At 36.6% G+C, this 24,059-nt stretch overlaps 1 protein-coding gene across 3 annotated transcripts in view; it reads left to right on the top strand.

The window, feature by feature from the left end:
• Window positions 1-24,059, top strand: part of Nachra7 (nicotinic acetylcholine receptor alpha7 subunit) — a 187,470-nt gene that overhangs the window by 54,463 nt on the left and 108,948 nt on the right. For all 3 annotated transcript variants that reach the window (XR_013001910.1, XM_076378315.1, XM_076378314.1), the window contains exon 2: window positions 7,430-7,572. Coding sequence is in view for 2 of the 3 variants with exons in the window: in XM_076378315.1 (XP_076234430.1) it covers window positions 7,430-7,572 (143 nt within the window). In the remaining variant the exon portion in view is untranslated. The remainder of the gene's footprint in view (window positions 1-7,429; window positions 7,573-24,059) is intronic.

The following is a 24,059-nucleotide window of genomic DNA, read 5'->3' as shown; positions in this document are numbered from 1 at the left end:
CAAAAATATCTGTCGCGCGACGTTTCTCCAGCAATGCAAGAATTTACTAAGTGTCGCCAGATACATACCTATGTACTTGTCACGCGACTTGTTGCAAGACTGTTGCGCGCTATGCGCTTTATTGTGTATACAAATGCACTGAACAACTGCATTCGCGAAACCTGTGTCTGACGCATTGATACGCGCTATCACAATGTTACATTCATCGGGTGCTGTAGTTTACTAATTACAGTTTTTTATATTAATGTGATGTTCATTGCGTGTCTGTCAATTTGTATTTAACTGTTTTTCTTATATCTGTTTGAGTGGTGGGATGGAAATTTCATTTTGGTAAAATTCTCCCTAGAAGAATTCCTCTTAAGGATCAATTGGTGGGGTAGTCGGAAATATCTGGGTATTCGGTCGCAGGTCTTCGGTGGCAAGGTTGGGTCGGTAGGCAATAAAGTCAAGAGGCTAATAGATCTGGAAACCAACTCTACAAGGAGTCGATTCGAACTCAGTTAACGTGGTTATGCCTGAAATTAAGATGAGAAAATTGCTTGCACATCTGTTGGCCCTATGAATTCACCCCTGCTACGTCTGCGAAACGTCTCCTGCTGTGTAAAGACTTTCTCTTTTGTCTCGTTGCGCTTAAAATTAAACAGTATGTATCAGTAACAGTGTATGTGTCGAAGTACTCAAAAAGTATTTAATGAGCACTAATAATAAACTTTACAAATATGCAGACTGGCAAATAATAATCACATCGCACATGTACTTCAAACGTGACACAACTCAAAAAATTCTTCAAATGTAAATTACAAATTATTTAAAGAATAACAAGAAAATCATTATCAGTCATCAATAAGTAACGCAACTATTTTTTAGTATAATTGTTCAAGTAACATAACTTTCATTAAGTAAAACTACTCTTTATATTAATATTATATATTTAATAAATAATTTTCTCCTAAACTCATAAATCATAGTTTTCTTCACCTCAGAAACATACATTTTCAATTGTGTCACTTTTGCAATACCTATGCGTTATCCTCACACAATATTTCGACTGTACAACCCCTCGAGACCTGATTTTTCATTCTTCGAAAAGGAGATTCTTATCAATTAATAAAACCAGGATATCCGCGTGAAATATTGCGGATAGTTAGACACACTGTTAAAATTCATGCTATCGTCGGCGGATATTACAAGCATGATAATTGGAAGAGGTTTTCGCGAATGTCGTTTATTAAACCACGTCGTGGCCAGGCAACCGGTAAAATTACTCGACTGTATTATCGTTTCGCTGTCGATTAGCTGGGTGCGCGTGTAGCAGTCGGCATGCTAATTCAGTGTAGGATAAACGTTTTCGTGTCAGAAAGCGAACCGCTCCGACGGAGCTGTTCATTCACGGCCGTTTAGCACGTGTTAACGAGGAAGCTTGTCACGCTAGCTCGTGCTGTCTCGTCACGCAACGTCACGGAAGCTCATCACACGGACCCTATCCGGTGCACGTGGCATGTTGCTTGTGCTTTCTGGTTTTAGCTAATCGTTAATAACCACTGTCGAATCCAATCGACGTGACCCTCCATGAAGCATCACTGCCACAGAATTGGTATTTTTAATTCGGTTCACTCTGCTTTTAGGGCCGATGCACACGAGCGACGTTTGCTTTTCTTTGGTTCTCCTAATTACAAACAACGAAGATAGACATTTTCTTCGAGACTTTTTCAAATCTTCATAAATTTCTAGGCATCCATTTCGAAACCACGGTAGCTGACTAAATATTCGTGAAGCATCAATAATGACTAAATCTACTTTGTCACATCCAACTCGTATCGATATCTTCCTCTGACCAACATGTGTAAAATACTCTTTCGGACACTTGAACAGTTAGCCAAACACTCGAAAGTGTCAGCAACTTCGGCTCCTGTTTTCACGACTTTGCTGCTAGTCTATCGATACAGCTATAACTATAGTGTAACTTCTTAATTCAATATATAAGGCGTTGAAAGGAGTTGGAAACAAACTTTCGAAGTGCACCCCAACGGGTGGTCAGTTTAAAGTAGTACTATTCGATTTCATGTACCTAACGAAAAATTCACACATACAATTGTACGTGCAGATAAAGAGGTGTTGAGAGTCTAGAGGTAATTTCATTGGCCAGGGGTTTTATAATACAATTTTGCAAACTGCCCAGTTTCACGATTTGCGTTGTCTCTGGCTGGTCGTGAAATATTATCGAAAACTGACAGTCGTTTTCACTGGCTCATTGAAGCATGCCACACTTGTCTGAAGTAACTATTAACCATTTGAGACATGTGCTTCTAGGGACTTTAACAGTTTTGAATAGGATTCCAGTAGAGACGACTGGCTTTCCAGCAATTCTGTTAAATACGTTCCGCGGAAACGAGAAATAGAGCTAAGAATATCGTCTTATTGCTCCTCCGTGGCAAACATTTTTGCACGGACATTGCATTGTGCTGATCTTTCACAGCATCGTTGAATTCCGTTTCTTGCAAACGCTTTCATCTCCGGTAGAGAAATATCCTCTTTGCGAGAGGTTATGGGAAATTACTGGCGGGAAATGTTTAGCTGTTTTCGATCATGTTCTTTCGACTTTAAGCCTTTGGAGCTTCTGGATTTAGCTTTGAGGAAACTGTCAACAAATAGCGTGTGAATTTCTAGGAAGTCATTTTCAAGGAAACGATATAATATTGCAGTTTTAGACATCGTAGTAGATTTTTCTATGATAAATAAAGTATAATTATTTCACGAATAAAGGTAATAGTTGAACATAAAAGAAAATAGCTCAAAATTATATCTTTGATCACAGTGGCTAATGGAATTATTATGAACATTGAAATTAATTAATTATGCAACTCATTCTTCGGCATATCCTAGCTCACATGATCGATTGTTTAAAAAGTAATTTCTGATGAAATTGAACAGAGTGTAACATTTTACTTCAGCGAGGTTTCTTTTTATTCAATTTCGTAGCAAAGAGTGATAAAAAAGTCTGTACACGAAGAAATATTGAGAAAAGATAGAATTCTGAAACCGTATCGACCTAAATTGGATTTCAGCTCTATAAATGATAATAGTGGACCGAAATCCACAAACGTTTCAATAATTTATGTGAAATTGCTTGCGGTGTTCGCGAAAAGGAAGTCTAAATTTTCATACAACACTATGCCCGGAAGCAAAGCATCACCTCATCCATTTCTCTTTTGTGATACGTCCAGAGCAGCGTAACTTTCCAACTTGATCTTTATTTACGTTCGCGAAAAATATGGCATGTTGCGTCCCCGTTGGCGTCATAATTCAAACCCTCGTAAGTCCGTTTCGTAATACAAGAATCCTGTGCCAGGAAGTGTGTTAGAAACACTATGTTGTCACTTCAGGACTGTCGGAAACACAGTACGCAAGTATGCATAATGTAGGTACATGAAGTGAATAATTCTTTTCTCTCTCTTTCGATGTAATGATAAAATAGTACTTGTTTTTTTTTTCAAATCTAGCAAATAACAAACTGACCTTTCCATACAGAATCCGAGCGTGTGATTGTGGTCATAAGCAATCAGCGATTTCATTGTTTTACTATAACGTTTAGTTGTTAAATTTCTGGCGGAATCGTTGGAATAAAAGGTCCCTATTTTCATAGGATCATAAATCTGAAAGTATGGGTGTATAACTGAGTACTAAAAGTGTGCTGAACTGAAAGCCAATTATTTTATTTTAAAGATTCTATACATGATTTGTTATAGTGAATACAAGGGGATATGTGTAATTAAGATAAAAATTTGAATTACAGTTATTCTTGAATTTTTCTGTTTTATTTATGTACAACAATAAGTATAGCAAGAAGAATTAGTTTGTTTAGAATACAGATCTGAAACATTTCTCAGGCCCTTATTTTCCTAAAATGTTTTCAGTAGCTAGAAATTAGTCTGTGTACTTTAAGACCACTGTACTTAAAGTTTTAAAGTATTTAATGGCTAGGAATTAAAAGCAACATTAGTGCATAGGAAAAACGCTGTAACAAGTTGAAAAACTTTCGTCGGATGTAAAATGCAAAATCTGGACCCTATTTAGTAGCTCTTGAACAAAAGTTTAATACTGTTTAAAATATACTAGCACACATTGAACGCTTTTAAGAAAATAAATATTTCCCTTTACACGAAATATATATTAACTCAAGCGTAAAAATATAGCTGACGATAACTATAAGAAAACTGTAATACTATACACAAAAAATATTCTATACTTTTACCAAAAAGATTCTATTTATATTAACAAAACTGAATAAAAATGAGAAAATTGTTACGTGTAAAACAAATGTTCAAAGCTTCACTGAATTTCTTCAGAAACGTTCAAAAGATGGAGTCACTGTTCAGAGTAAAAGAAACCCAGCAGAATTCTCTGCTGCAATTGGTGGAAAAATTTGCCCCTGTCTTCGTTTCCTGGTTGCTAATGCAGCATTTACGAAACGCGTCTTATGAAATATGATCGTGTTAATGAAAATGGGTCGATTGCGGTCTATTGTTTCGTCCATCGGAACGCTGCATTCACTAAGAACAGACATTCTATGGTAAAATTATTGACGCGAAAATGCTCCGATCTCGATAATGGTATTACACTTTTCTCTGTGTTGGAAGTGAGGCATTCCAACATAAATTGGTGCTTCTTTCATATCCGATTTTCCATGCTTTGTCCATCGTAGTTTGTGGTGGAGCATGGGACGAACAAATTTTTGTTTCAGCAAATATGTTTATATTAGATCGCAGAATATTCATTTAGTTATTGCTGTTTTAAAGACCTACTTAAGACAACGCTGATCACATTGAGAGATCGTAACAGAACTGAAAATAAAATGCTTACAGAAGGGAACGATAAAAAGAGGAATAAGATCTTAGAGAAGAATAAGAATTGAATATTTGAAATAATGTGACATAAACAAGTTTTCTTCACTCGAGATATTTTCCCTTAAGTTTGAATCTTTGATGATACGAGCATTCATGTCCCTTGAAATGATTTTGCGAAATTCTTTATAATCTCTGCTTTTCAATTGAGATTTAGATACACAATTCATGAAAATCTATTTTTCTTTTTGTTTAGGTACCTCGTTTGGGTATCTAGAAAACGATTGTTCAGTATAAATGAACATTAATTACAACTTTTATTCGGCATTTCATTAACGTACATTTAATGGAAAATCATAATGAAATATTGCCAACTATTGATAAAATCAAAATAGCTGACAGCTTAACTTACGTTTCAACCGAAATTTCAACAACAGGCAGAAAATGGAGTGCGTGATGTTACGGATAAACTGCTACAATCAATCAAATGGAATGTTTCAGAAGAATAATGGGGGCTATCTTGACCGGCCCCACTATTCGAAAGTAACTTTTAATCTCACTTTGTCATTTGTCTTCACATACTCTCTGACACCCCCGTGTTAAACGATATACTAGCTGGCAAAAGTAGCGATAAAATTGAAACACCTTAAGAAGTTAACCGTACTTCAGGCTAGGAGAGCTCCTTCATGAAATTTAGAAAACTTATTTCCATACGTCAAAGAAAGTAATAAAATTTAATTTTCAAAAGAATTATTTCTCCCCATCAATTCCACTTCTTCTTCGTTACAGATATTAAACTGAAAAATTCCTTTCAATCATAAAAACATTTTCAATTTTTCTTGCAAAGGTTTCCAAGTTCTTTCAACGTTACCAGAAAATGCGCTTAGTCTTTATTTCCTTCCAGGCATCAGTCTCATGTAAATGAGTAATGAGAGCAAGCCCTAATACGTCTTCTTTTACGAAATATCGACTAGGATCCCCTGAGCAACTCTGAGGACGGGGTAAAGAGGGACAAAATTGGCAAGTGCAAACAGGATGAGGGGCGAACGAAAGGGGAAGGCAGGGTGGAAGGTAGAAGGAGAGATTACGAAGTTGTATATTCGCGAAAAGTAGTCCAGAACTTTATCGTGGGGTGGTTCTCCTGCGAAAGATCGAACAGAGAGAGACCGGGAATACATAAATCGAAGAAAGGCAAACGTTCTCCAACACGCTTGCGACGTATATTTACATGGTCGTTGGTTTCCTTCCTTTTTGTTTCTTTCTGTCGGCACGAAACGATGCAACATTGATAGGACAAGGGCCAGTCACTGACGATGGGTCAGTGGAAATCGTCTGGCCTCCCCGATAACCGACCTTCGAGAGCCAACTAAACACGCCACTTGGAATTCAAATTGTTCCGTATCCCTCGTACGGCCGCGTATCGATCGCGAGACGAGTGATGTGATTCGAAGAGTACAAGCTTTTCTTTCCTCGGTAGAATAAAAGAATTTCTCGTGGTTCACTTCTGTTTATCTGAAACGGAAGCAATGATTCTGTAACCTGTCGAGATTGGAGGCAGACACGCGGACATCGTTGCGATAAATATGCACATGAGTCCTTTGGAACGAGAATGGTGGACACCAAAGTTGGAGTCTCCACGTCATTTTGTATTACTTACAGTAGTAGCTATTGAAATTGCACTTACAAATTACGATGAGAAGTAATTGTCTGAAATATTTGTTATTAATCTAATTCCCTTGTTTTCTAATTGAAGCTTTGATTTGTATAACAATTTACATATATTTAGGTATTACATTTATGAGCACTTTCATATTCATCAAATAGTATCCTTAGCGAGTTCTGCAATTTCATTGGCCACTACTGTATGCGATGTTGTTTGTAGATGTTATTTAAAAAAGTGGGTAATCGATTTACACCATTTTCGTTCTAGGGACTTCATACACCTACGCTTTCAGCTATGACGCTTTCGAAGGCATAGATTGCTTGTTCCTAATGACAAATTAACTGAACTTTTTCATGTGAGCTTGATATATATCATAATAAACATAACTCACGTTTACCTACTATCACTTTTACCTTCTTTAGGAAGAATGCAGTTAATTGAAACGTCATTTTAATACTGTAAAAAAAGAGATCTCTTATTTGTTCTCTTAGTGTTTACTCTTTGATACTGCTCAGTCTTTTCCCAATTTCCTGCATTCTTGTTCATCGAAGGCTTTGCAATTCTAAACATGCACACTTTGAACCACGCCGATTGACACCTCCGTGTTCCACGTACGCAAACCTATCTACGAGAACCTATCTGGTTCACACACTTTCCAAGATAAAACGATACAGAGCTACTGGAACAATCGTTAACGAAACGAGTCAAAAGGTCCTTTAAATTCAGATTCTTCTCGCGAGAATCGTATTCTTTAGGAACATTTGGACGTTCTCCGCTGTTCTATAGCGCAAAATAGGACAAGAGACGCGAAATTTTGAGAAAATGCATAAGCGTGGACCGCGGAGAGTTGGAGAATCTGGTCGTGGCTCAAAGTTGCTTCAACTCGTGGTTGCACAAGAATGATTGAAGAATCCTAATTGGTTAGGGCTGGTAAATGGCGGTTATCACGAGAAACGGCTGCTAAGTGACCTGCTGGATAAGTACAACGTGCTGGAGCGTCCGGTGGGCAACGAGTCCGAACCCCTCGTGTTGAAATTCGGCCTTACACTAATGCAAATAATCGACGTAGTAAGTGGAGACAAACTACCATACTTAAACTCTATATCTCAGTAAAGAACGCATGAAAGACTTTCTCTCTACGTAACACGCACACCGCACACTTTTTAGAACAGCTATGTACGGAAGTGTATTGGTTTATTGAAGTGCGAGTTAAGTGAGTTGCAACAGACAGAACGTCCTTTTTGCAGACTTTACCTCGAGTAGTGATAAGTGCATGTGACTTTTGGTATTTAAGTATATGTTAGTAAAAATGTTACTCTATCTTGCATGTACGGTGACTCACAGATTCGTTCGAACAATGAAATACTCGATCAAAGGGGTGATTTGTTGTATTATTCACGTTAGAATTAGAGAATGTTGAGAGTTGTCAAATTATTTTTTATTCAAATCCAGTAATGTTTTTGTTGCTGTTTTTATAATGGTTTGGTAGCATTAGTTTAGTAAAGAGAAAAGAAAATTTGTTCAGTTAGTAAGTAGGACTTGTACGTTAAATGTTGCAACGATTATTTTAGACTATATTGCTCGTGAGATTTTCAAATTATATCTAGATAATATTTTGAATGTTTTCTTGTGATTATATTCAAGTCGATATATGTAACAGTTATATCCAAAGAAATTTGAAGGTGTTCCATCAAATGAAAATCGAGTAATTGTAATGAAGTACATGGAATGTTATTCTTTAATATATTTTACTATAAACAAGGTGGAACAATCTTTCAGTATTTCAATTTTAAATAATAATTAGCTCTGTGAGCCACAGTATTTTTTAAATTAAAAGAATTTAATACCTATATAAGTAATCCAGTAGCCATTATCTCGGAAAGCTGCGAGTTGAAAACAAAAAGTATTTTAATGAAAGGTGAATCGTCCAAAAAGAGCCATTCTATGGTAATAACGATTCTCTTTGTCGGTTTTAGTACTTTTAACGAATGAATCCCTTATTTACTTATTTTTAAATGGAAGCGTCCCGAGAATTCCTTTGAGATCAGTTTATTCAACGTTAAGCGCATAAATCTCAGAGTTTTCATTTTCGAATTATAGAAATGTTTTAAATATTCAAAATTAGTTCTAGTATTTAAACGCGATGTGTATTTTTTTCTTTATATAAAATTAAATGGATGAAATATTTCTTAATTATTGCAACAGTTTTTTGATGAGCCTGTTCTATTTATCTCAAATAAATAATGTTTAAATCTATGAAATAGTTATAAATATAGAGAATGGCTCACTCTGTATAACAATTTCACTTCACAGAAAAACGAAGTAACAGGTTTCACTTACAACTGTCTAGTGTGTCACTAAAAATCTTCAAGGTATAATATATTTACTCCGTTTAAAATCAATTTTCTAAAATTCACAGTTCATATTACATCGGACAATTGATCTTTTTCCTCCAAAATCTGACAACTGTTTCTCTGTTTCCTAAATAATAAAACTTGAATTAAAAGAAACCATTATACTTCAGAACACGCAATACTTTGAAATAGCCTCTGAGAAAAATCTGGAGCTACATCTGTTCACCTCGACATAGATTTTCGATAAAAAATTCAAATAGAATCCAGATCTAAACAATGCATATGCAGCATATGCATTTTCATACATATATACATATAATATCGCGGGACGAGATATATATATATTTTTGCACGTAAAACCACTGCAAACAACGCACCATTTCCCACGCACGATCGATCCGCCTTGGTGTGCATGCCTGCGAAGGAATGACGTGAAAGCGAACAAGGACCAATTATTGATATTGTGACTGGCCGCGTGCAGCACATCGCCAGATGGGGTGCATCGACGAACGCAGTCGTTCACCGGTTGAATTCGGTGCACACGTGATGCACTTACAGCCCGTATCAATCATCGTTTAGACCTGCCGTCACTTTCACGGTTAACCCTTGTAAATTATTGGATGAGGGCCCGCGCTAGTTTAGCAGATTCAATTTTCCGTTCGTCTCTGTAATTTATCTTCTAACTGCCCGTGTACCAAATTTTCATCCACCCTTTGTCCAACTTTGCAGGAACTTTGATAGATACTGTATTTGTTTACGCATTCGTGTCGGTTTGGGTTTAAATCCGATTCATTTTAGTAGCAGTGAGGGATACTTAGATATTTAGTATGTATTGTGAGGTCCAATTAAAAAGATTCCATTTTGCGTGTTTTATGTAGAAGTAGCAAGTGATTCTTTCTTTATTGAAATTTGGGGAAAATGAAATTGTGCTGTAATTGAAGTTTCAATCAATTTGTCGAACGATTTATTTGTTTCTTGAAGGAAAGTTGTCATGTTAAGGCGATTTTAGGGTGATTTAAGGGTGATCATCGTAAGTAATTCTTCTATAGTGAAAAGTGTAATAGTTGTTTTCATCTGCATTTCGTTTAAAGTGAGAAGTCTAAATTCGTCTTTACACTTTTCACTGTGGGTGAATCATCCGCGATGATCTCTTAAAGTGAAACGTCTAAATTCGTTTTTAGGGATTCTAGCGATGATTATTCAGTTATTCATCGACATAGCTATCTAGTAGATATGTAATAATCTGCAAGTTTTGTATATCCAATTTTTAATTTAGTAATTTATAGCTGTTAGTTCTCTTCTTTTGCGAATCTTCGATTTCCAAAATATATGACAGCCTAGAATTTTTTCTTTATTTATTCTTCCAATTAGTTTTAGGTTTTTTGAAAAATATTTGATCATGTCATTTAGTAGAGTAAGCGAAAAATCTTTCTTCCACTGCCCCATCAGCTTTTTCGCTGCCAAATACTCCACCCCTCCCCCTCTTCAATGTGACATGATATCCAAGCAATGATACACTTTTGTCTTTCTCTCCACCTTTTTGGTATGCTTCTTGCAATAGCTGCAACAATATTTCTGGAATCATTAAAGATAACCTAATCTTTATCTGTTGAATATAGGATAAGCATCACTGCCTGTTATGCTGCAGTCGATTCAGCTAAAAAAGAAATTGATAACCAGTTTCCATTAAATATATTTCACACGATAAATCTTACTCTAATACAGTTAAAAAAATCGATACACTATTAACAATCCCCTGAATTGATTTACCCCATAAAAAAGTCCTCACCCTCCTCAACTGATCGAGTGATTCCGAAACTTCGAATCAGTATTGTAGACCAACAAATGAGCCTGTTTCAATTTATAGAAATAACAAATGTGATGCTATCCTAAACAATCAAAATTTCCGTCGCCTCTGTCGGATCGAAAGTTCAGAAACGTGGCTCTCTAATTGTTTTGAACAGCGTGGCTCCCTGGCCTCTTTCCAGTTCGCTCAAACGAATCAGTTCCCCGACAACCGTGGTCAAACGGCAAATAGAAAGGGGCGATCTAGCTAAAGGGGGGTGTTCAGTTCTGGCAGAAAGCTTTTAATTTCCGCGAACGTGGACGTGATCGCGGCGAAAGGAGGAGCATCGGCTCCTCCGCAGGGAAGGCAATATCGCGAATTTTCGTGGTGCACGAGCGCATGGGATTACAAATGGCGTGTATCGCTTGTAAATAACGCGCAACGAGCACGGGCAAATATGCCCTGCGCATTGTTTCACCGCGCCTGTTTCATCGTTTATCGTTCCCTCGTATCTGACTGTGAACGTTCATCCTTCCCCTTGCTCCTCTTTTCACCCTTCTTTTCCACGAAGCTGTCAGTACCTATCACAGTTGAAATTCGACAGATTATTTTTTTTATCACTAAGCAATTGCGAAGGAGCACGCTGATTTGTGTCGTAAATCGAATAGTTTTATTGTTCTTCAAAAATATCGAATATCTTTCTTACTGCATGGAAATTAAATTTTTATCGTGTAAGAGTTGGACGATTCCTTTGAAATAACTACTAGTGCGTTGAATACTGACGAATTTTGTGTCTCATGTAGAATTTCAGGATTTAGTTTACGTTTAGGTTAGAATAAATTTAATTCGGTCTAAATCAGGATTGAGATTAAATTATAAGAAGTAGATGCGTAGAATTTGATACATGTAGAATAGTATTTTGTACAGTTTATTTGGGAGACGTGTACAAGAATATTTTGCACGACTTATTTGGGGAATGTGTATAATAATATTTTGTAAAATTTATATTCACAGATTACATGTCTATTTAATTTGTTTCAAAATGATATATTGTAGTAGTCATATGTAAAGTACATGTAGTTTCAAGAAACTTTTGTTTTATACGTTTTACCATTATAACGTTATTAATATTAGAGAGTTTGTAACTGTCAGTGTGTGTTTAATGCAACTGTTTCAAATCATTTTGACATTGCTAGTCACTCGTTCAACGTATTAAATAAATTTTTTTATATGGAATTTTTTCGAGATAGTGTCACGAATGTGGTACGAGATTTTCGAGTGAAGATCATATTCAATAAAGAATTTTATTTCAACGTTCCGCTAGTCTTGCAGCTATCTTCATCAGGAGGTGAGATGATATATTGAAACTGATACAGCAATTCAGCTGCAATTCTAGCGAAACGTTGGAATAAAATTTCTCTAAAACATAAGTCACATGTTGAAGTATTAAACGTTAACTATAGAAGTACAGCAGCTACATAAGAGCATGTCGTTAGAGTCTAAAATTTGAAACTTCTAATGAATCTCAGAACATAGAGCTCGTTAAATAATGTGATGTACCATCGATTTTCTCCAGATTCATTTAGGGGAAAGGTATAGCTGCTCCAAGTCGTTTAAAATTCAATCTAATACTTCTAGGTAATGGTCTACTCTGGCCAATGGCCGTGTCACGCAGAAAGCGTTAGTTTCCGATAGATTGCTGAAGTTAAGCTTATCTAAACCATAGTTAGGGTTTACACTTAGATAACTGACCACCTTGGACCAATGTGTGCTGCTGAGCAATCACTGATTCTATACACCTAGAGCTCTAGACATTTGATTGACAATTGATCGATACTTTCGAAAATCAAAAGAACAAAAATAACAGTTCTTAACTTTCAATTAGCAATGTAAATATAAAGCAACTCTGCGATAAAACTGTGGCGATATTGTGAATATTTCGTCTGCTTTAAATACTTATAGTTAAATCAAATTTAATTCTGATCACTATTTAAAGATACGATATAGTTTCTCATATTTGAACCTCAATTTTCCTAATATCCAAACGTGTTTCAGTAATCAAATAGAGTATACTTTAAAGATCTTGCCTTTTTTTGTTACAAGCATGTGTAATACTTATACACAATATATCTACATTTTCTTGCATTCATAGTATTAAAAGTACATAGTATACACATAGTTTCTTGCAATAAACATGACAATAGTGCATACAGATCTTCCATACGCGGAAACAGTACACAAAACTGGTGATGCAGATGCATTTTCCCATGTCGAGCCATTCCAGGCATTTGAAAAAAGCTTCAACGAGTCGTGCCACAAAGAGAATGTAACTCTGCAAAATTGCTTACGTTGAAAAACCTATGTAATATACTAGCCAGAAATGAGTAGAATGATTAAATATTCCAAAAATTGCCACTTTTGTACGGTTCTCTACGACTAAATGAAATTTAATTATTCAAAAGTTCCTTTATCCCAACCCTTTTATTTTCTCCATTAGTTCCGATAGATACGAGAGTCTCTACTCTACGTCAAATTGACAAACCATCATCGTTCGCAATAGCCATCGAGGATGAACGTTTTTATAGAATTTCATAAAGCTTCAAATAGAAGCTCATTTTCCTAATACCCAAATACGTTAACTCCTTTGAGCTTCATTGAAGTTCTGGAAAGCGAACGTTCCTGCTGCACCCGGATCTTAGTCAGCACACCCTCATTATCGGAGAAATGAGTTTTCCTTTCCGCTTCGAAATTGCACTTCGTCTTAAGATTAGCTGAATCTTAAAGCTTACCGGCGAAATTGGCGACTATCTAGAGCTCCTTTGTCCCCTGGGTGCATGCTTAAAGACACGCGAACAGTTTCCACGGAGCAAGGGGAACTTACACCGTTATCGTCGTCGCCTGCAATATATTTTACAACAGTCCCTTAGGCCGTCTTATCTGACAACGAGCGCCGCAGATAATTGTAGCCTCACGAAGCCGATTACAGTCGACGTTTTTGCGGGACGAGATAATCACGCTTCATGTTCGTTAATACAATTAGGGGATGGTGCACGCAGGGGGCTAGGGAAAGAGCAATTACATTATCAGCCTTTAGCTTCGTTCTAGTTTTTCGCAAATTCTATCGTTTATACGTTGGAGTCAATTATGCCGCGCCTTTTAATTATCACTTCAGTAGCGTGCATATAATGAAAGTACTAGAACAGCCCTTGTTGCTGATCGTGATTACTCTTTACTGTGGAAATGCCGAGTGCTTGAACGGCGAATTAAAAGTATAAACAATTTCTACTTTAATATAGTGAAATTGAATTAATTTAGTGTCTGGTTGAACAAGCTTTCATATACAACGTTGTAATGTACTCGATTGTTAATTCAGCGGAGCTGAGGCCAAGCTGGGGTATGTAAATTTAACGCATCTGGGACTGATAATATCCATAGGGGGTATTTGGTGTAAGGATTAATGCTTAAAATATTAAATTCTGAAAATCTGAATACATAGAAGCGCTTGGTTTGCCATAGATGACATATTTATGGACAAATATTTATAGGTACTTGAATCAGTTCAAAGGATGAGTTGCTACAATTAATTCCATCCATTTAGTATTTACAATACTAATGGTTTACTATTTTAAACTATTAATAGAAATAGAAACCATGAAACATTAGCATTAATAATTGCTATACAGAAAAGACAGTTGTTCACAGAAGAACTACCTGTATTTATTCTTTTCTAGTAGTCAGTCAACTTTGTTGCACGTTGCAGATTTTTTTCCTCCATAATTCTCCCTTCAAAAATTGTCTCTCTTACATACAAAAGGCAACGAAAAACAAACAGACGCAAGTGAAAGACACTTCGCAGAAAAAACTCAAGTTTCCCACGGTTTTCTGAAACATTCTCGCCCATTAAACTTGTCAAAGCTGAAAGAGCTGGTTGACACAAGGAAGTCACAAAATACCTTCTCACGATCCAGCCTTGGTTATCTGCGTGAAAAACACGATCTTTGACTTTAGAACAGTCTTTACAACCCGACGAACGAGGCTTCTCTCTTGTTTTCAAGGGAGCGCCTCCGACGGAGGCGTGTCGATGAAACAAAAAATTCGGTAACGTTTCATTTGTGAGTCGGTGCTTTAGCAGCGCGATGGCAGAAATCTCCGCAGTTCTCTCTGCAACCAGAAAGGATTCCGCAATTCTGAAAGTCGAACTGAATTTTGGGGTACCTTTAACGCACGCTGGATCCACGGAATGAAGGAGAGAGAGAGGATTCCCCTTTTGAGGAATTTACTAGCTCGCGGGAGTACACGTGTATGGGTCAAAGTCTTTTTCTAAATTATGCGTACGAGTTCCTACAGCATCGCTGTAAAGGATGAATTCCTTGCTGCGCGGCTAGAGTCTGTTAAGGTGGATTCTCATGATGCGAAAGATCGCATCAAGGTAAAGACGGTGTCGGTAGTGAGCACTGTACTAGTGGCTTTGAAGTCGAAGAAATTGAAACAGAAATGAAAGCGGGTACACATCAGGGTTGAAATTCAATTTCCAAGCGTTAGGAAAATTCTGTTGCGTGAACTTTCGTTCCTTTTAATATCGTTTCAAAAGATGGCCTTAGAAAGGTCTGAGGAGTAGTTGTAGTTTGGGAAATAGAACAAATGCTTCGTCTTTGTCACGAATTTATAATTACTATTTTCTGTGGTATATAGGAGTAAAGAAACTTCAAGTTTATCGCTTCAAATCTTTAAATACTCTTCGTCTTCTTTCTCTTTTAATCGCATCAATTACTTGGTTACTAGCGACTCTGAATTATTTTACATTGTTTTGGATATTAGCTCAGTTCGTTTTGGAAACTTGAAATCATTTATACTCCCTTTCTGTAGGTTATCTTCCAGCTTGATTTCGAAAATACTTCGATAGTTATTGTATTTAAGGTAGTGAAGCAGTATGTGGTCTATTGTAATTGTTAAATTGCAGATAGAATAAACAGGAGTAGATTTCTTAGGTAGGATGTGTGAATGAGTGACTTTTGTATGGTCGATTCTAATTCTGGATAGGAGTATGGTAATCAACACGTTAATTACGAAAACTAATTATACGTGCATAATTCAATTGCAATTTTTCCTATCACGAAATCGTGACAGCAGACCACTGACACACCTACGTACCATTTCAATGACACTTGACAAATATTCATGGAACCGATCAAAGAAGTAGCGCGTCGTTAAAGGGCGTATAGAAGAGGGAACAAGTAACTCGGAATAAAATCCAATTTCGCATGGCAGAGATTCGATTAATGGTAGCGAACGAAGTAGAAGTCGCTAGAAAGACTTCTCTCCTCGGTATCGGTTTCTCATTTCCATGGCGGATACGTACGGATGACGCATAGTGTCAAGGATGCGCCAGCACAGAAAGCAGGTTGCAAAGTGGATTTGTTCGAGTAGGAAATGCGCAACGTGCACCAGTGCCGATGGAAAACTGCATTCCGTCTTTCTGCTTGCTATGCCTCGTCACGTACCGCAAAAAGTTTTCAGGCCGTGGCATACGTCGAATTAACTGTCTGCGTCCGGGTAATATCTAATTTTCCGTATGCTTACAGCATTTTTGTCTGGCCTCTGCCAGCGACTCGGTAAACGAGAGTAACCTGACACAATAGCATTATTACATAAGGATACAGAACTGTATAATTCTACTTCTAAAATGCCCGAAGGGGATATTCGCTCAAATTAGATCAACGAAAAAGAATTTCTTCCTTTTTCTGTGTGTTATACCTATACGTTTAGTAATATAAAAAGTTGAATTTTCTTGTTGGCCCAAGTGACCCAAAAAAAGAGGGTAATTATATTAATAATTAAATTTACTTCTTAGTAATCAGTGGTATGCGGACTTCTATGCATTTACAGAAAATGTACATGTATGAAAAGGTACAAAATGCACTCTAGATACAGAAATATGTAAAATATTAAAAGCAAAGTAGAAATCTCGATATTTAAAGAAAGAAATAGGTTTTTATTCGGACTCTGCTTTTAAAATCTATCTATAGAAAATTGATTTTATATAAAAATCTGTACTCTAGTAATCAGATATCTGAAGATAAAGATAAAGCTTTTTTAATGATTCATTTTTTTATTCCAATTGTGGCTCCATTGTAGTTGTATAAGTATCAAATAGAAATGCAGAGAGTAGAGCATTAACGTGGTCTCCTATAAATCTTTGGAAAATTGGTGTCGACGTAAACCGCCCCTTATTTTCCACGCTGTGGAAATTCGCCTTCTGTAACTAACTCAGAGTATTTGTTATACCCGAAATTAGCTTACCATCTAGGATGTAAAGTGAATCCCGAAACTTTACTCGTCCATTCTAGGGCGTACGCGATCTGTGTAACCCGACTTTTCCGCTGCGCCTGTAACTTATCCTGCATTTGAAGGCCGCGAACGTGTGACCCGTAAGGCTGCAACCGTCCTCACGAATTTATTCCCCTTACGCTGTCCCTGCACCGCATCCGACGTTCGTGCACGATCTGAAAATTATTTAACACAAAATGAGACCGCTCTGCTGCGAATTCAGCAGGTCAACCGATTGCATAAGTATCAATTCGGGATGAAATATCAACGTGACGTGACTCGAAACAGGAGCTCCTGTAGCACTTGTCCTTGTCAGATTGACTCTTCTGCAATTATTCAAGCCACATATATCGACTACCGTGAAACAATTTCTTGGTGGAGAGACTTTGTGAGAACTTGAGAAATGGAGCATGATACAAATCGCGATCCAGTTAATAGAAGAAGAAGAGATAGAAAACAGCTTTACGAGAAGATATCGAAAAAGATTATAGGGTGCCATTTAAGAAAATATCGGCGATCTTGAATTCTCATAAAAAAATGACTTTAGAAAAATAATGCTTCCATTACACGTGCCCCTTCGAACAATGCAATTTTTATCTGAAGAGTTTTTCAGGTATTCCCATTTAAATACTCCACCCTCTATAATATGCAGTTTATAAACATAGGATGCATGGACCAGTGAGTCCCCTGCTGGCCTTGGGCCCTTGAACGCTGCGCACAACCGCCCCCTGTAGCTACGCCACTGCAACACGCGTACCATTTTCCAAACTCTGTGTTCCATTTTCTGAATCAACCATTTTGCATAAATCGGTACACGGTTAAAAGTAGCGTGGGCCCTGCTTCTCGTGAAACGAAGCCAACAAGGGAACCGGAAGATACAAGCATTTGCACACCCCAAAACGGTGCGGTAAATCAGCAGAATTCAAATAACGCGTCCGAAAGGTTCAGCCGAATCGTGAATCTGACTGGAATTCGACTGGTTCCCGTCGCCCTGGTTGCCGTCGAAAATATGCAAATACGCGACGTACGGATAATATATCGCGGCGGAAGCTTTAAAGATTAAATCAAGAATCGGGACTGTCGCTGGCGACGATTTATGGCTCGAGAATGTAGATCTCTGTTGGTCCTCAATCCGTATATCGTTCGTCTGTCTCTCGCTTCCTCGTGTAGGCAGATACGTGAATGTACAAGCGCGCGCGGGGCACACGTACATCGACAGACACACGGGCCAAGTGTCTTCTGTGTGGAAGACGGTGGCACGTGATCCAGGAGTAACACGTACCAGCCGGTGATCTTTGAAATCCTGGGTCAAAAGGGGATGGAGGCGAACCTGAAGTTCCAGAGGGTTTGTCTTGCTGTATCAAATTTCGTAGGTCAGTTTTCATTATTCTTGCTGCGTGGCTCGTGCGATTTCGCCGACGATTTTGCAGTCTGCCTGCAGGAAATGCGGCCAACTCCTTCGTTACCAGTAGGTACTTTTATCGGATGGCAACCGCAACGGGAATTTATAACAAAAACGTGGCCCATATTCGGGGATACAGAAAGATACGGAATTTCGGCGATTTGGCTTTCGTTGAATTTGCAATCGTGGCTGGTGATAACGCGAGGATTTAAGATCATCGGTCGAACAATAAAACTTTAGCGTCCGAAGAGGTTTGCAATTGGAAGTAATTCAATTGTTTTCCACGGAGGAAACAGGCTATTGGGTAAACGAAGAAAGAACGATGATCAGGGCTTTTTAAATTCTGTTCGTAATTTTGGGTATGCTCTAATTTCAGTCGAATTAAGAAGTTTAACAATGAGATTAAATATTAGTCTGACCTCGTTATATTAGTTCGTATAAAAATTGTGAACTTTATTGAAATTAAATAAATTATTTTACTTTTTCCTAATTATGAATCATTGATTCATGTCATGTCATGCTAATATCGGTCTTTTGCAATATTGATTTTTTTTATGTATACGTTATAAAACTATTTATAATTAATTGTACTATGAGTAACATCTTTCATGACAGATCATTCTTAAACTTATACTACTGTAAGAAAAGTACAGGCACTCTCGCTCAAAAATTAGAGAAATTTTTAGACAAACAAAATTTGTCATAGATATGCAGCTGTCACTTTCGTTTTCAATTATAATGAACTACAGTTTCTATAAAACTATAGATATAAAAATATATAGTATAAAAAAATAATATTATGAATAAAATACATATTTACTTAAGGAGAACAGTGTTTCTTTTGAAACCTTAGCATGCTCTAAATTTCTAAACTTTTTGTATGCACATAGGATGCACATTTACATTAAAATTAAATGATTAGTTTCATTTTACTATACTTTCTCTTACGAATACTGTAACTCCATCATATCAGTAAAGGGTTAATCTCTCTCACCGACAGCAAATGTAAATTTAAAAATCACATTAGAAATGCATCTGTGTTTGCACTTGATAGGAAATATATCGATAAAACGCGATCACGATTAATATATTAGCCTCTATCCACAGTGCAATCAGCTTAATGCATTACACGGCGCATGTATGCAGCTGCAGTTTGTGTATCGTTGATTTAACTCGAGCCGTGTGGTACATGATCAGCCAAAAATAGGGGAATCGATGCGAACACCGCGGATAAGATAATTCAATTTCTCAGGTTATCGATTGACAGTTGAAAATCGTTGCTTTTTACCCGGCAAACAACGCCTTTTTCGCGCGGCGTTCAGAATAATTTGCATACCGAACGAGGAGATTCGTTTTCGCAGCGACCTCGTTTGTAGTTCATTTGGAAAACTTTTATCTGAGTGTGCACGTGTGCGTAGAGGGAACTGATTGTAGTTGCATCGTAAATTACAACGGGCAAGTTGTCCTTTTCAGATACGAACGATGGCTGAAGCCGTCTTCGATAACTTCTCCTGTGAAAAGTTTTGTGTACTCTTGCGAACTCCACGAGCCAAGTTTAGCCGAATCGATCCTCTTCAGATTCAGTTTTACTTCGAAGTATCTTTGCAATCGTCATTATTCTTAGGAATTTTTTACCATTTTGACACCTGCTCTTTAAATGCGCGTTGGAGAATTATTTTTTGAATTTAGTAAAATGACTTCTCTTTAGGAATCAGTCTGTAAACGAATTAGTGGTATATGGCGTCACGCGGTAGGTGAATTATTCCAGTCACTGAGCTTATTCTGGTTAATGCACGTCGTCAGTAGAGTAAGTCGAGATGCGTCAGACGCATTTCAAAGGGTTCATCAATAATTAATATCTTGAAAACCAAGCTATTAACTGAATTTCATTATTCTTGATTTTATCTTATTTTGAGATGTAGATCATCTTTTAAGATTTTTTATACCTCTGATATAACCTGAGTATTAGTATGTTGTAAACAATATTATATTGTACAAAGTAGTGTGATTTCTTGCTAAAAAATTACCAAATAGACAGACAGCTGTCTTATAATTTTATCTATATTTTTGATTTACATAAAATACGATGTATTGAAAATGTTAAAGATATAGTGATAGAATAAAACATATTTTAATTGTTTAGTAAATTACTACTGCTCTTAGACAATCGATCGAAAATGCTATTGGGAAATTTATCTCTCATGTACGATTTATCATACCTCAATAAACAGTTTATTTACTAATTTATGACGTGTGGATTCTTCATGATTCACAGTAAAATCCTATATTGAGCATGATTTTATCGACGTTTCGTTGCAAGTGATATGTGACCACTTGTTGCATTTGATGAACAGAGTTTATCTTCAATCTTCTACGTAAATCTTATACGAAAATATTCGTATGAACGTGACAGAAATAAAGGTTGCCTGACATTCGAAAATATTGTTCTTGTGAGATTAGATTTGACATTAAAAATTCTTACAGTTATTAAAAATTATAATCAAGTTTGTGGGTACTTACTGACCTTCAAATAAAGTACCAATGTGTCATTCGAACTTCCAATGAAAATGACTTTCTATAAAAATACGAATTACTTCAAAATAAAATCATTTGATTTATATATTTTTAAATTCATAAGTACAATAAAGTCAAAGTAATTAAATGCTAACTATCTGCGAATGTTAAAAGCTTTACCTTTCTTCAGAAACACATACTTCTGCAAGCAATCATGATAAATTGTACAAATGAGATTTCGCAGTAGTGCAACTAATGCAACTTGAATTTAAATTAGTATACTTAATAAATGTCAATGTTATTCTGCGTTAAAGTTTCAAAGAAAGTTTGTTTTCTTTCATTCCTATTGTGATGGAGTGGTTGGAACTAAATCCCCTTTCATATATTTTCCGCGAGATCACAGCTGCCAAGTTTGTACTTGCAGAACTTTGTGCTAGCGTATGAGTATGCTCGACCTATTCCAGTACAGATGAATAATTATTGTGTCGCGTGAATCTTCTGGCTATGGTAAAATTATTCACCCCATCTCGTAACAGCGCAGTTTTTGCATTGAAATTTTGTAGTTGTTGCGCGAATAAGACAATGCAGTGTATACGTTTTAAATGCGCCTCCCTCGTCCTTTCGTTCCGAATATGTAAATGTAAAAATAATTAGGAATAATTTCTGCAAATGATAAATGCATTGAGTGACCCCTGTCTCTGATGCGTCTATTATTACTAATTAGTTTAATTACTTTTTACCTTTTGAGTAGGTCTCATGTTTCACTTGCAATTGCATCGATAGTAATATAATTTAGAAATAGGTCAGTGTAATAAAATTGTTAAAAGATGTACTTTTACTTTTAGTGAAAAGTAAAATTTTATAAATCAACTTTTATCTATCAGGGCTTGTGTATTATTACAAAAATAATATCGTTTAGAAATACATGTCATGAACTTAAATATTTTGAAATCTGAATTTTTAATAGTAAAATTTTTAGAAATTCAAAAGTAGAAGTTAATTACTTTGGCCTGGCTCATGCCTAAGAATTGCTATAGAAATTAAGGCAAATGTTTCAGTACCTAAACGTTTAAGATGTCAAATGTCTCAGTAAGTGGACAGCCTAAAACTGCATGTTCCAGTATTTAAATTATGAGGTCTCAATAACTGATTACGCTCTTTTATGACTCTAGTTTCCACTTTTAATTAGGCATACCTAATGCATTAGAAACTAAGCCTAAAATTGAATAAAATTAGTGTTAGTGTTAAAGTATCGTGACATAGTCAGCTACTGAGACATTTATCTTAGTATCCACTTTGCAATATTTACACTTTCCTCCAGCAAATAGGTAATAACAGATCGATTTAAAGTAAATCTCCACTATTCGACCAGTAAATTTCCACTGTTCGGTCTTATCAGTGGGACGTGAAAAAGAGTTTTCCACGTTCCACCGCGTTTTCATTTGAATATTAGTCTTCTGGCGTGCGTATCTCGGGATAGTCGACGAGAGATCGTTTGTCTCAGCTCGTCGATTCGAACTTGCACAGGGGGACGAGAGTCGAGAGACACGCTATCAATCACTGCGACCATCGAAATGACGCAGCTGAGAGATGAATCGCGTTGCTAGTATGTAGTATGATCGTGAAACGTTACTGGCTGTCTCGATTCCACTTATCTCCGATGATCACGTTCCCTGGCCATCGATCCGATTCCTCTTCGCTGTGTCCAATTCTCAGCCGTCAATTACGTTCACCTCATTCCGAGCTTGCCAATTCGAATTTCATTCGCGATCCTTGACTTCCGTCAAACGATTTTTATACTAATTTTATGTACTTAGAATTAAGGTAGTCTGACTCTCATATTCGCATCGAGGATTTGTGCAGAAGTATTTGGCCACATTCACCTTATTCACCTTAAGATTCTATAACATGGTTTTGGTTACAAATCTCATATCAGACAATTATTTGAGGTTTACAAATATCGATGAGAATAACATCTGATATTAGTTAGTATATTTAAAAAAATGCATTTTATTAAAAATACGTATGCACAGTGGTGTATAATTAGAGACTACTACGTTTAACGTATAGTAGATATCTAATTTGGTTCCTTGAATCGAATCGTAAATGAAACTGCGAAGAATAAAGCTTTTAACGAAAGTTATGAAGTTTTCCAGAAGATAGTTATACAGGGTGATCAGTTTAAATGAATGTAGGCAGTACTTACAGTACTAACGGTATTTACAATAAATACTGCTAACACTCTGAGGGTTTCCAGTTAAACTGATCACCCTGTAGAAGGTGAGTCACCTAAAGTGTTACAACTCTTTCGATCGAGATTGAAAATTTTGAATTTGAAATGATTTTTCTTTTAACTTTTCTTTCTATCTTTTCTTTTACTTCAAGATCTTAGTATAATGCTCAAACCTTCCCCTTTGATCGAAAGAATAAAGCAACCCACTATGATTCTTTTTGCAAGGTTACAATACTTCAAAGTATCCTTCATATTTTCGTCATGTACCTTCAAAATTTTAGTTCATATTGCTAATTCCGATAATTAAAAATCTACTGCATTATTAAAACTCTATTGAACTTCAAAATACCTCTAAAAGGTTATTGCACAACAATTCTAGGAACTTAAGTCCTAAAACCAGGATTTTCATTTTATGATTCAGGATCACTGCCGTCATTAATAATCTTGAAGAAAACAACTCGTAAACTTTCATATAGTCTCTCTTCCATAAGTTCGCTCTTGAGAAAATTGTGTTTTCCAGATCACGTCCAAAAACTGTTCCTGCAAGAGTAAATCCGCGGAATAATCTCTCCGAGGGCGAATCCAATTTCTGTAGAAGTAGAAATTTTTCAGAATTTTCGGAAGACATAGACGACATAACGCCTTGTTGACCTACTTCAACGTTAACATTGTCATCGTGTACGTTCGTCTCTATGCCTGTAATATTTTCCTCCCACTGTATTCCGATCCACACCCGTGACTCGAAATAGTTTGCCACGCCGTGTTGTTACGTTCCCTCGTACACTGTTTTCTGTTCCACCTACTTATGAAATACGTGACGTTCGGTTTCCTTCTTTCTTTCCTTGTCCTCGACTGGCTTCTGTTTTTCCACATTAATAACCGAACGTGAAGCAAGAGCTGCGCGTCTCTTTATTGCCTTATGGCTGGAAACTGTACGGT

This window comes from Calliopsis andreniformis, chromosome 5 (genome assembly GCF_051401765.1).
Source record: "Calliopsis andreniformis isolate RMS-2024a chromosome 5, iyCalAndr_principal, whole genome shotgun sequence".
Lineage (NCBI taxonomy): Eukaryota > Metazoa > Arthropoda > Insecta > Hymenoptera > Andrenidae > Calliopsis > Calliopsis andreniformis.
The sequence above is the reverse complement of the archived record's forward strand: the minus strand, read 5'-3'. Positions and strand labels throughout refer to the sequence as shown.